This window comes from Linepithema humile, chromosome 2 (genome assembly GCF_040581485.1).
Source record: "Linepithema humile isolate Giens D197 chromosome 2, Lhum_UNIL_v1.0, whole genome shotgun sequence".
NCBI lineage: Eukaryota > Metazoa > Arthropoda > Insecta > Hymenoptera > Formicidae > Linepithema > Linepithema humile.
Window position 1 is genome coordinate 1,014,961 of NC_090129.1, and position 12,666 is coordinate 1,027,626.

General features: G+C 36.4%; 1 protein-coding gene across 2 annotated transcripts in view; it reads right to left on the reverse strand.

Annotated features, from left to right (window-relative positions):
* LOC105677426 (uncharacterized) overlaps positions 1-12,666 on the reverse strand; it is a 32,654-nt gene that overhangs the window by 18,130 nt on the left and 1,858 nt on the right. Inside the window, exons 1-5 of one of the 2 annotated variants that reach the window (XM_067348808.1) lie at positions 5,940-6,468; positions 2,050-2,175; positions 1,360-1,490; positions 533-659; positions 300-425 (exon numbers count right to left, since the gene is read on the reverse strand). In XM_067348808.1, coding sequence (XP_067204909.1) covers positions 300-425; positions 533-659; positions 1,360-1,490; positions 2,050-2,166 — 501 coding nt within the window. In that variant the 5' untranslated portion in view covers positions 2,167-2,175; positions 5,940-6,468. Of the gene's footprint in view, positions 1-299; positions 426-532; positions 660-1,359; positions 1,491-2,049; positions 2,176-5,939; positions 6,469-12,666 lie in introns of those variants that run through there. The other variant, XM_067348809.1, reaches the window with a different exon arrangement.

Sequence of the window (12,666 nt, forward strand, 5' to 3'; positions counted from 1 at the left end):
TGTGCTTTGATATTGCATCACATAGTGCAAATATAAGATTGCTCGACATTTTTGTGAAAAAACAATTTCATATAATCAGTTTTATTTTCTAATATTAAATATATGTTTAATTTCATTATTATTTTTATCCTTAACTTCGTCGAAATAATACGTTCACAAATAAGAGTATCAATTTTTTATTAATTATATATTTAAAAATTATAGGTTCAAAATTTTACCGTAACATATAATTTAGAGAGATATAATAAAGCGCGGAATTAATTGTCGCAAACTCGATTTTAATGGGTTAAACAAATTACCTGTCGTTTAAGCGTTTCCGCATCTTGATCACCAGTAACGAATACTTGACGCATATACGGTTCACACTTCCTCGCCACTTGACCAATTTGGGTGCTATCGGTGGGAACATCGCGCCAACACAGTACCTACGAATCACGCGATCTCAAGAATACGTTCTCGACACGTGTGTAAGACACGCGACAATTCGAATATTAATGTGAATTAAAAAGAAAAGAACAACACGATATCATACTCTCAGATTGCACTCCTCGGCTAGCTTTTCAAACGCATCTTCCACTATTTTGTGGGTCTTCCTGTCCAGGAATAAGATACCAGTCGCGTATCGTCCGAACTCGGGCAGTTTGATATTCTGCTGTTCGCTGTAATACGAAAACAGTTTAACGAACCTAGCTAATTAATTGCGCCTGGATTTATCGAAATTCTGTAGAATCAAGGATCTATGGTTTTTATGATTATGTTGAAAGCAGAAATCAAGGATGCGTGAATGAATGAATCGGGGAAACTACGGATCTATAGGCTCGGAGATCTGACAAAACAATAATCTGTGACGAAAGAATTCTGTATAACTGTGCCAAGGAGTTATGCGATTAAGTCTACGATCATAAATAGAAATATGTAAGAAGTGGCAGATATGTGTGATAAAAAAAGTTTTAAGAACAAAGTTGTGCGGGTTTAAAAAAATGACCAGTCAGCGTGATCGAGGGTCGATGAAAGGTTGGATTTGTATTGTAAATTATTTATGTGGGTATCTACATAATTGACTTTTATAAAGCATCTTCTTTCGAGTAAATATTTAAAGCTGAAAATTTTTGAATAAAAAATGCGGTGACGTATAAATCGAATTTGAAATAACAATCTGTGCAAGAAGCGACTATCTGATTTTCGCAATTTTCCGCATTACGCAAATTAATCTCGGAGTCGGACAGTTAGCGCTAAATGTGATTTCGAGCGCTTGGCTTAGGCGGTTAAATCTTATAAATAAGTCGAAAAGCACAAAGGTTTCAGGAACTAGTTTCGATTTCGTCAGTGAGAGAGTCTTGTCGCCGGGAATTCTCTTACCGAATTTCATTGGCATAGTAATCGTGCGGTATTGCACAAAGCACACCGGCGCCGTCACCAGTATCGTTATCGCAGGCACATGCCCCCCTATGATTCATTCGCGCCGACAATATCTGAGCATCTAGAATAATCTGAAAATTCGTAGATAACGAGCTATAAATAATCCGTACGAACGTAAACCGGTACAGTAGCTTACTTATCTCCACGCGACGAATAAGAGAACCATGAATTATTATCTGTTCATTATCAGTGAATCGTTTATTTTAAAATAAAACTCTATATTTTTTTTAAAGAGATATATTCCATCAATATTTACATTCTTGATCTATCTAATCTTTTCTTCACATTCTTTATATTTCAAGTAACATTTCTAATCTCTCGAATTACGTTCAATTTTAAATTATCACGGTTCAATCCTTCACTACTGATTTTTTACAAGTTTTTGATACTTTTATAATCTGAAAGTTCCCAATATTTGTCTAATCTGAAAAATCTTGTTACTTTGTATACTATTTTCTATGCTTCATTGTTTATCTCGTCGTTATTATTTATTCAAGAATGTTCTCGGTATGTAATGTAATACAATATGAATGTGCATTTAGATTAGATTACAAAGATCAAACGAGATATGTATTCGAGAGACACGGAGCTACTTTTCAATTATACACATATAGCTTAAAATCGACTCACCTTATGCGATCTCTTTCCATCAATAGCAACGATGAAACCAACGCCACAAGCCTCTCGTTCGAGGGTAGGGTCGTACAGACCTTGCTTCGGAGGCAAGGTCCACGGCTCGGAACTCATAATCGTAATCTGTAAGACGAAAAAGAAAAAAATTATTAACGTCATGTTGATAACTCTCAATTACTTAACATTTCTCCCTCTCTCATTTGAATATAAAATTTAAATAAATCTTATATTTTTATATATATTTTACGTTAATTACATTTGTTTATTACAATTATTTATTTAGTTGTTACAATAAAAGTAGCAGAAAAATTATTTTTATAAATTTATACATATTATTTCGTTTTTACGACTTAATAGGACACAACAACGAGAAAGTTATATTAACTATTGAAGTTATTAAAGGCATACACAAAACACACTTGAACTTGACTTTTGAATGCAAAACAAAACTATTTCTCCCACTCAAATTTATCATCCTCGCGATCGGTTTGATTGGTTCATCGTATATGACGTCCGATCGTCAGACAGATAGAGGTCTCGTAGAAAGCTGCGCATTTAGGGGCTAAGATTGCGGTGGACGGGGTGGGACGTCGGGGGGGAGGAGATCGAGGTATCACGGAGTGATTTGCACTGGCATATCGCATTGTCGGCATTACGTAAAGCAAGCGAGCGTACCTATGATGCGTAACAGATACGCGCGACGTCGTAGCGCCGTCGTGGATAGTAGCAGCGGCCAATGATGATCAGTGCGTAAACAAAACGAAGAAAATGCGTCAACGAGATCAGTATCTGGACGCGTTCACGTGGTCGAGCGATGTACTGAGCGTGTAACACTCAGGGATTGCCCAGTGGTCTTTTTTCTCCACTTTCGTGGACCTTCTGACGTATTTCAAACGTATTTATTTTTGTTTCTCGTTTGCACAATATTCAGAGTATAATCGTAAAATAGGCATTTAGATAGTAAATATCTTCGAATTTGTATAATATTTGCAATGCGATTTTTTTATCTGATTGCTATGAGAGAAGAGCATATGTTTAATCGTGTTGACCTTCACGCTTCAGTTCTTCATTAATATACTTAATTATCGCGCAAATCTTATCGAAGCAGTTTAAATCAATCGATAATTAGACACAAAATTAATACGCAAAAATAAAGGGTTAAGATATAATTTCAACGATCAGTAAACATGTGTTATTACAATATTATCAATGTTTAGTACACAGTTTTTATATTTATGCAACAAAATGATAGCAGAATTAATCATATCCTTTTTTCATTTGAAATATTACAGCACTATAAATTATATTAATTAAGAGTTAAAGAAAGATAAATCAAGAATGTTTTATTTTCTACAATTATTTTAATTTCAAAAATATTATCTTATTCTCGGATCAAGAATTATTTTTATTATTTTCGGTGACAGTTAGAAAACGGAACATTCTTAATTTATTTTTTTCTTCTGTCTTGAATCAATATAATGATTTAGAATGTTGTAATATTTTCGATAAAGAAATGAATATGATCGATTAATAGAAAAATTTGACATGTAAATAAAAATTAAAAGTATTTGCGTTCTTATCTGCCTTCAACTGAAAACGTGTTCGTTTCACTCCGTGTTTACTGCGTTTAACATGAAAATCGACGTGCCAGTCAGATCAGGTTCAGGTAGAACTTAGAAATGATTAAAGCGACTCGAGTGTGCACTGAAGAATGTACAGAAAAAGCGGCAGCCGGCAAACTCTGAAGGTTGACCACCTCTGGTGCGAGCGTACCCACGTGTGTTAGGAAGAAGCGGAGGAAGCAAACGAGCGATCGATACGACATACAGGGTGTGTCTGAAAGCTCCGAGGCTTGACGGTTCGTTCGAAGGATGCTGGATGTTTCCGAGGATCGATAAAGCTGCGAAGGATGTAAAGGCATTTGGGAGGCAGTAAGCTTTGGATGGCTGCCAAATGCTTTGGAAACAATTAGGCAGTATTATTAAATACCTATTTTTAAAACATGTTTCAAGATAAAGAAGGTTCGATAACAAAGAGAACCGGAAGAATTACGATTATATATTTTTTAATTATATTAGTAGCTCTCCAGCAAGAACCGTGCATTTTTCAGAAAGAGATAACATTAAGATAACATAAGGCGGAATTTTCAAGCTCTATTATTTATTATTTAGAATTTATATATTTGCGTATCACGTGTAATAATATTATCACGATGGTAATGAATTAAAATTGGGATCCTTCGTAAAACACAGAGAAATCTCTTTCGCGTGATCGAGTATTTATTGGTTCATGATCGCTACTGCAAATAATTAATTGCGCATGTACAATAAATCATGGATGTTCGAGTCGATGCGTTCCATCTAGACCGCGTGCGGTATGGTAAGGATAAGGAATCCATGATGGTGGTGTTCCAAAATTATCCTCAAGCTATTCCGGGCATTTCGAGACCCGGAGAAGCTGTACTCTCGCAATCGCGATATTATCATCGTGATTACATTACAGTTCCGAAATCGAAATAGCGCACGAGCACTCGAAAAGTGCGACAACTGCCGTTAATTGTCTCTGCGTTACATTTAGTCGAAAAGCTAGAACTATATATGAAGTGTTATAATTCACTTCTCATTCCGGCTTTAGATTTCTCGACAAATTTTCAGCCGCAATCGCAAATAAATTCGCGATAACAATTTGACAAATTATTATCAAACGAAGAGGTCGTAAATTGACCGGATTAATCTTTAAATCACTAATTATCAAGATCGGAAAGTTATTTGAATTACTGTATTATTTATTTCTGCTTTTATGAAAAAGAAACTCCACTTACATATTCCGTTCGCGGCTAGTGAAAACGTTGCCGCTTAAAATGCATAAGAATGCGTGTACGTATTTTAACCTGTTCGTTGTTCTCGTTTCGAGACTCGTTCTTCGACGCGAAGGATTGAGAAAGGAGGGATGAAAAGGAAAAAAAAAAAAATACATGTTTGGAAGAACGTTATATGTCAGAACAGGATTTACTTGTGAAAAACACTTGGTGATACCACGCGTCTGTATATATAGTTTTCGAAAAAACTGTATAAGTATCTCTTTATTATCTAATCTTAGTGGATATAAATTCTATGCATTTTTTAGATAGTTTCTCCAATTTTCTTTAACGTTTAAGCATTCTTTTGGGAGCTTATGATCATTGAACGTGTACTAATTTTAAAATCTCGCATAAAATGTTTCGAAAAATTTTGAAGTAAACAAATTTTTCCAAGGATTAAACATTATTAAATATTATTTGTAACAATTGTATGGAAACTTGACTCTATGAAATATTCATTATACTTTAGATTCATAAATTACGCGACGAATATCACAAGTTACAATGGCGAGTTGCATTTATTTATACATACATTTTTACGATATAAATACAATGTATATATTCAGCATTTGTATGTTCAACGTATGTTATATTCAACATTTTTATTTATTTGAAAAAAATAAGATAAATTCGTATTTCCATATGTCAAGTCGCACATGACTTCCTGATAAATTTCTTAGAAATAAAAAATGTTCTAAATATTCAAGATACATCAAGTCGCACATGACTTCCTGATAAATTTCTTAAAAATAAAAAATGTTCTAAATATTCAAGATTCTCGTAAATTTCGAGTCTCAATTGCATATGTGATAAATCTGGTCTGAAGTAGCCTTGAAAATACAAAAATATCATATTTCGATTCAATCAATTATTCTTCGCGAAACCACACGGCTCTCTCGATTTCAGATAAGACTTCCTCGAAAGAAAAGCTCAATGTGCTTCGATAAGGGTTCATCGCGTCCCGGCGCGCGCGAGCACGCGTTTCCTCGCTTCGACGGTCGACGTGGCGTATAAGATCCCCTCTTACCGTGAAATAAGGTTCACCACGACACGCAGGTCACCGAAAACGCGTGCGTTCTTCTTATCGCCAATCAGCACCGCCGTAAGGATGGTCTCACTCACGATTATTAATTATCTATATTTATTCTGTATCAATTATCGTCAATTATCAATCGGATCGTTGTGGAAATATAGTCTTCGTTTAGCACATTAAACAACGCGTCCCGCAAAATGTTCACTGCGCGCACGATAACACGAATCGACACGATTTCGACACTCTGACAGTGCAAGTTTGACGGAATCCTCAACAAGACGACTTCGCTCGATCAGCTTTAAGAGCAATCGTACGAAACAATGTCTCTCCGTCCTGATCCTGTCTGAGGATCACTGCTTACTGTCCGATGGAGGGAGAAGGGCGTTCTGAGTCCTGAATAACGACTTCTCTACCTCCTCTCTGAGATCGTTTTTCGTTTCGATTCGTAGTGACGTGAAAAAAAAAACACGGTAAACCCAATGTTCGTAACGACCGCGAGTCAGGCGGGAACTGAGACGGCGACGCTCGTATGTCGCTAAAAACCGAAAAGCTCCGCTCCTTCTCCTCGCCGTTGCCCTGCCTGCCCTTCCAGCCCCTTGGTGTGCCGGCCGTCTCTCTGTTTCTCTCGCGCCCGGCGTCTCGCTCCGTCCCGCTCGTCGATGCACGATGCTCTTCCCCACCTATTCTCTCTCAGACGTATACCCTCCCCCCTCTCTGTGCCGACGCGGTGCTACGTCCCCCCCAACCCTCCCGCGTGCCGACACGCGTCTCGTTTCGTGGCGTCTTCGTCTCTCTCGGCGCGCTGTCGAGTTCTGATGTAAATCGCTCTGCGATATGCTTCTTCGAAGTGCGTCGTCTTCAAGCCATTCATTCTACAATTCATTTTTTTCCCCTCGCTTTTTTCAAGCGATCTGTTTCGAAATATTTAGCGTATTGTCATGAGACCTCAAGCACCTTGTGCTCTAAGTGCGTCGTGAATAATGCGCATCGCCTGAAGCTGATTAATGAATTCATTCATGCGAAGCGATTTATCTCGGCGCCGAGTTCCAAAGTAAATAATCGCTCGTCGCACCAAACGTGTTCCGAAAACATGTCACCTTGGAGCGATTTGTCCGAAACTGCTTCTCGTTTTCGAATACCTATAAAGTGTATAATTTCGTCTGGTGTGTGTGTGAGACTCTCTTTGCTCTAAACGCGTCATATACTAATTTGTATGCTTTTCTTAGACCTAATTGCCTTTAGGAATTTTAAGCGTTGTAATGATTAATTTCGATACGCTTTATTATGTCATCTCTCGGACTTCTCATGGCAAATTATTTTGATTACGAACACGTTGTTTTACGGCGATTTATTTTGAAGAATTTTATTTTTTTTAGTTGATCATATGCTAATGAAGCATAACACGTAACCAGACTTTAAAAATATCTTTGCGCATAATACAGTATCATTAACATAGTCTCTCTATTATTCGAATAGCGTAAAAAAATCTACTGTACTCACTTGAGGCATAAAAAATTATTATTGTGTACAAATACGTAATTTCTAATTGAATTAATTTAATGCCGAGTTTTTAATTAATTTAATAACAATTAAACGAATTAATTTAATCATCGCACATGTGGCTTACATAAAACATACTGAAATACGTTATTTTCTATTTTCGTAGACAGCTCATTGTCAGTTCAACTCATAATCAGTTAAGACAAACTGAACTCAAGTTAAACAAACTAAACGCGGATAATAGAGAGTATCGTGTATAATGTGCTGTGCAACGTCTGGCGTACATTCGACGTAACCGTTTAGTTGAAATTTACACTTTAAATTAACACGATAATAGAGTTTGTTTGTGTCGCTTCTTCGGTCAAAAGTGTGCCAAAATCAACCGGATTGATGATAACATTAGATCAAAACGTCGGAAGCGTCGTTTTGAAGCGTCGTGACGTCTGAATTCTTTCTAAAATATTTCTCGTGCATCGTTCGTTAGTCGTTTCCGGTGTAGCGCCGTTATTTCTCGATTGGCAAAAACATCGCGAATACAGCGATACGTTTACAACTCTCTTTTTTCACTCTCGGCAAGTTTATCTCCTTCCCTTCTCACCCCCTGCTTCAATCCCTGTCTTCTTCCCATTTCGTTAATTCGCATATTTGCGCGAAATAATTATAATTAATAATGCCGTGGCACCGTTCTTCATTCTGTCAACAGCCAGCGTTGCGAAATATCACTCCTGTGATTTACTCGCACGAGTGACAGTGATTTCCCTCCGTATCGTACGTAATCTGAATCTTTATCGCACCTCTTGATAATTCTGATAAAGTCCGCTTTAGATTATTTATTAATTCGAGACGATATTTGAGATCTATTTGCAATTTTATAACACAGCATTTGGAGAACATAAACATAGAAAACCCACATTGGTGACAGTAATCGATATCGGAAATAAACATAAAATTTTGCGCAGATTTCTGCCTCAAATTCTGTCGTGAATAATGCATCGTCCAAATTAGGCTCTAAAGGAACGTCCGATCGAAGAGAATTTCTATGCACGTACAAATGTTAGCTTTTATTTATACAGAATATCCGATAGGCGTATTTGGTGCATGCAACAATACTTTTTATTAGAAAAAAATTGTATGGGGATATAAATAGCTTTTGTGCTGCAATCGATCGGGAAAGAAGGGGTTTTAACGAACTATGCTTCGGGAGATAACGAAATCTTGTTCGTCAGCTAATTATTGTAATTTTACACGAACTTTGTTCGGACTCTATTTGCAAATCTTGATTTAAATTATAATGCATCATCTGCTTGTATAATGCTGCAGTGACTAAGACGTTTAACATGTTGAAACTCTTAGAAAAGTATGACGAAATAAATTTCGTTTGAAAAATGCGACGTCTAAAAGTCATCGATGCGAACATGCGCGTCCGAATACTGCAAGAAACGCGAATCCTTTATGTTTCTAAAGAATAATCATGTATCAGCGTAATGCAAAATAACATACAATTAATAAGTGTTGAATCAATTTGTATCAATTGCTGTACACAATTACGCGTCGTGCGCCGGTTACATTTGTCCTGATTAAGAATTGCAACTAAATTTGTCTCGCAAGATGTTATTAAGGAATTATCTATTACGAGAGAGGATTTTATCGCTTAACTCGCGCGCGTCCAGCGATCTTACGGCCTGCGCGAATCAATACGAGTGCGTGCGTTTATCTAGTGCATGTACAATGTAAACATACATATGATAATGCTCTTTGTGCCTCGGTGTTCACGGTTTTGCAACGATAGTACATAGTTCTGGGATATTCTGCACACACACATCTGTTGCATTTCATTTTTCGTCCAATCGCGATTTATTCGATTCGATATTAATTAATTGTTGTCTGGCCGCTTATTTAGCCGCGATCGGTCTTTTTTAGTCTTTATACTCAGATAACATATTTTCATTATTAGAAGATTGGATGCCCTACTTCTGTCGGATATCATCGCACGCTATTCAAGAAATGCAATCGGCTTCGTCATGCGGTTTGACGCAAAACGATATGCGAACTTCGCGCGGTCGATAATGCGATTAGCTCAGAAAAAGATGGAGAGACGCCGAGATAGGGAGAGGGAAAGCGAGACGGATCGTTAGATTTTACTGCGTACCCGTGTAACTAACGTTTACGGAGTAGATGTTGAAAAAGAAAAATAAAAAAAATTATCGGACGGCATGCAAGATTGCGTAAATGCGTAAGCGCCCGTCATTCGTATCGTCGTTAGATAACAATTCCGTGCGGCTATTCTATATTTAGGTTACTGCGCGCAACGGAGAGAGAACTGTGTGGAAAAAGCAAGTGAAGCGTTTCAAAAAAGTGCCGCTGTTGATTTTTCTCGCACAAATCGAAGTGTGCTGCGCGTCACCGCTAGTCGTACTAGTAGATCGTTTTGCATGAGGCAAGGATGACAGAAAAGATGATCGAGAAATAGAATGACAAGTTCATAAACGTACGTACTTTTGAATTTGTTTTCGGTTGACAAGATCAAACAAATGCGTGTCTGATTTACATCGATTGTTCAAGTGTTCGAGATTGCAATCAATGTTTGAATGAAAATGTTTCATTCCGATGCTGTCATTAAGGGAAATTTTAAAATCCAGTAGTGGTCCATCAAGTCACACTTCTTTTATTTTATTTCTTAACTTTCTGTGTCAATTTAGTAATTTTGTTCTCACACATTTTGAATCTCAAGCAATTAATTTGCTTGAATACAGTATTAAATTAATGGCGGCGAGCGTACGAGAAAATACTGCAATCAGAAGATAATACGACAATTTATGGAAAAAAAATTATAAGAATTATCAGCGCATTATTTACAGAAAAATAATTATATTATGCTCGAACTCTTATAATTTTGATCTACAAATTGTCGCACTGTCCACTGTTGATTAAGTTTCAGTATTTAATACTGTGTTTAAGTAAATTGTAACTGCTGTATATCGGATATGAGAAAAGCGAAGGAGAATTAAAGTTTCCTTGACTTTGCATTTCTTGAATAGGCCCCCTGCGACGTTCGGAGTTATGTTTCTGGATAATGGAAGAACCGGATCTCTCCGGATCACTCACTGTTCTGTAGGGAGCCTCGTATGAACGTTTGACGTCAATATATCATGCGTCCTAAGAACACAAAAGTTGCGAGTCACTTTGTCGTGTAATCCAAATAATGTATATCGCAATAGATTTTACGCAATTCGGTGCTTCGCGGGAGGTCTTTTTTATTGGCGTAACAGAATATTTGATTATCTCTTCTTAAAAATAATTTTAGAGCATTGAATGTATTGTCGCATATATTTAAATAATTTATTAGACATTTTTGAATTTGTTAAAAGAGATGAAATTTATAAAACGGAAAATTTATAAAAATTAATAATATCGTATTATAAGAATATGTGAGAAAAGAAAGCGCACGCATTCCGTCCGATGAGAAGAGTGAGGGGAGAAGGCGATTAACTTCCGCGCATCGATTGATCGTAATTCAAATAGTCTCGTTATCTTGCAAAGCATGAAGCCAGTACAAGGAGTCATTATCGTGCCAAGGTCGCCGAGAGTGATTGCAACCGTTTCTGATTAATTGGCTGGCAATCGGCAGACTGGAAAGATTCCGGTGTTATCGCGCGAACGGCGACGCCTGCAAAGATCGCGACGCGATTTGCGTTATCACGGCCGGCTTCGCATCTTCGTATTTCCGTTATCTAGAACAGAAACATAGCGAGGATGCGATTCGCTCGGCGTTGGCCGACTCGGAATTCGCTCAAGATAAAGCCCCTCGCATTTTGATAACAGCTCCCGCAGGTCTATTATGCCGCTTATCGAAAGTGATTTGTTCCGCGAAGTAAATTCATCACGGTTAAAGAGTATAAGCATAATAATAGCGATAAGCAATTATATTTTCAATACTGGACATCGGAAACGAATAGATAGTGTCAAATGACCGAGGCGAGAGATAAAGTTTTACTTTTTTTTTCTCAAATATTTCTTTATCAGAGATTTGTGAATTGCTCTGCGCTCTTTCGATACAGTGGCTGATAAATCGTCGGTGTTCGTGAGTTATTTCTCTTCTTCGTTTCATTGGCTACCTACATTCTTCGATAATTACGTATTTTTCGCGTAATTACGTTGAAGTGCACGAATGTAAAATGCGCCTCAAGAATTCTGTTAATGTGCTGCATTAATTAGCAATCGTATACGGTCGAAGTTGTTAAGGAGGCAAAAGGGGACGCGGTGGAGCGTGAGCTGAACGCCATTTCTGATAATACTGCGCTGAAGTGGAACATATTCAAATGTCGTTTTGCAAACTTAAAAAATATGGCTGCAAAGTATCGTCGAATATTTTTATTTATTATCTCAAAGAGAAAAGTAATGTGTGTGTGAATATTTAGAGAGATAGTTTATAAAATCGTGATATAAGTTAAATATTACTAATTAATTTAATAACATAATTTGATTTTTAATTACATAAAAATTAATTTTTAATATGTAAAGTGCGGCAATAACGATAATATCATTGAGTCAAAAATGTAGAATAATTTTTTTTGTACGACATTTTATTTTAAAAAGTCAATTTGAAAAAAATATATATATTTTTCAATGGCTTTTATTATATGTTAAATTTGCTCAAATTAATTCTCAACATATAAATAAAAAAGTACAGCATTGCATTTAATAAAATAAGTTAGAGCATTTTAAATGACTAAAAAGAATATATGTACTTTTGCATTCATCATATCAAGATTTATTTTCATTTCTTCAATAGAGTATTATATCTTTTTATACATATTTTAATCTCATTATCGAGAGAGATTTCGATGACATATGACCCCGGGTCACTAGAGATCATTCACATTACTCAAATAACATGTTTACGTTTACTTAGATTTAATTATGTAATTAAGTTTTCAATTTTCACACTCGAGTTTCTCTCAAAATCGGAGCATCGTACGAAAAACAGATTGTTGCCGGTTTATTTTTCCACAATGAATTAATAATTATACTCTGTTTGTGCTATTGCTGCCTCACTATCTGTGCGTATAATACAAGAACATATCGATAGTTCATAAATGCTATAAAAAAACATTGAAAGCGCAATTATTCTTACTTTAAAGTCGAGTTCGATTACTTCATATGTTTCGTATCCTTCACTTTTTTATAGAATGTACCTAGGCATTGCGAGACACTAGGAAAT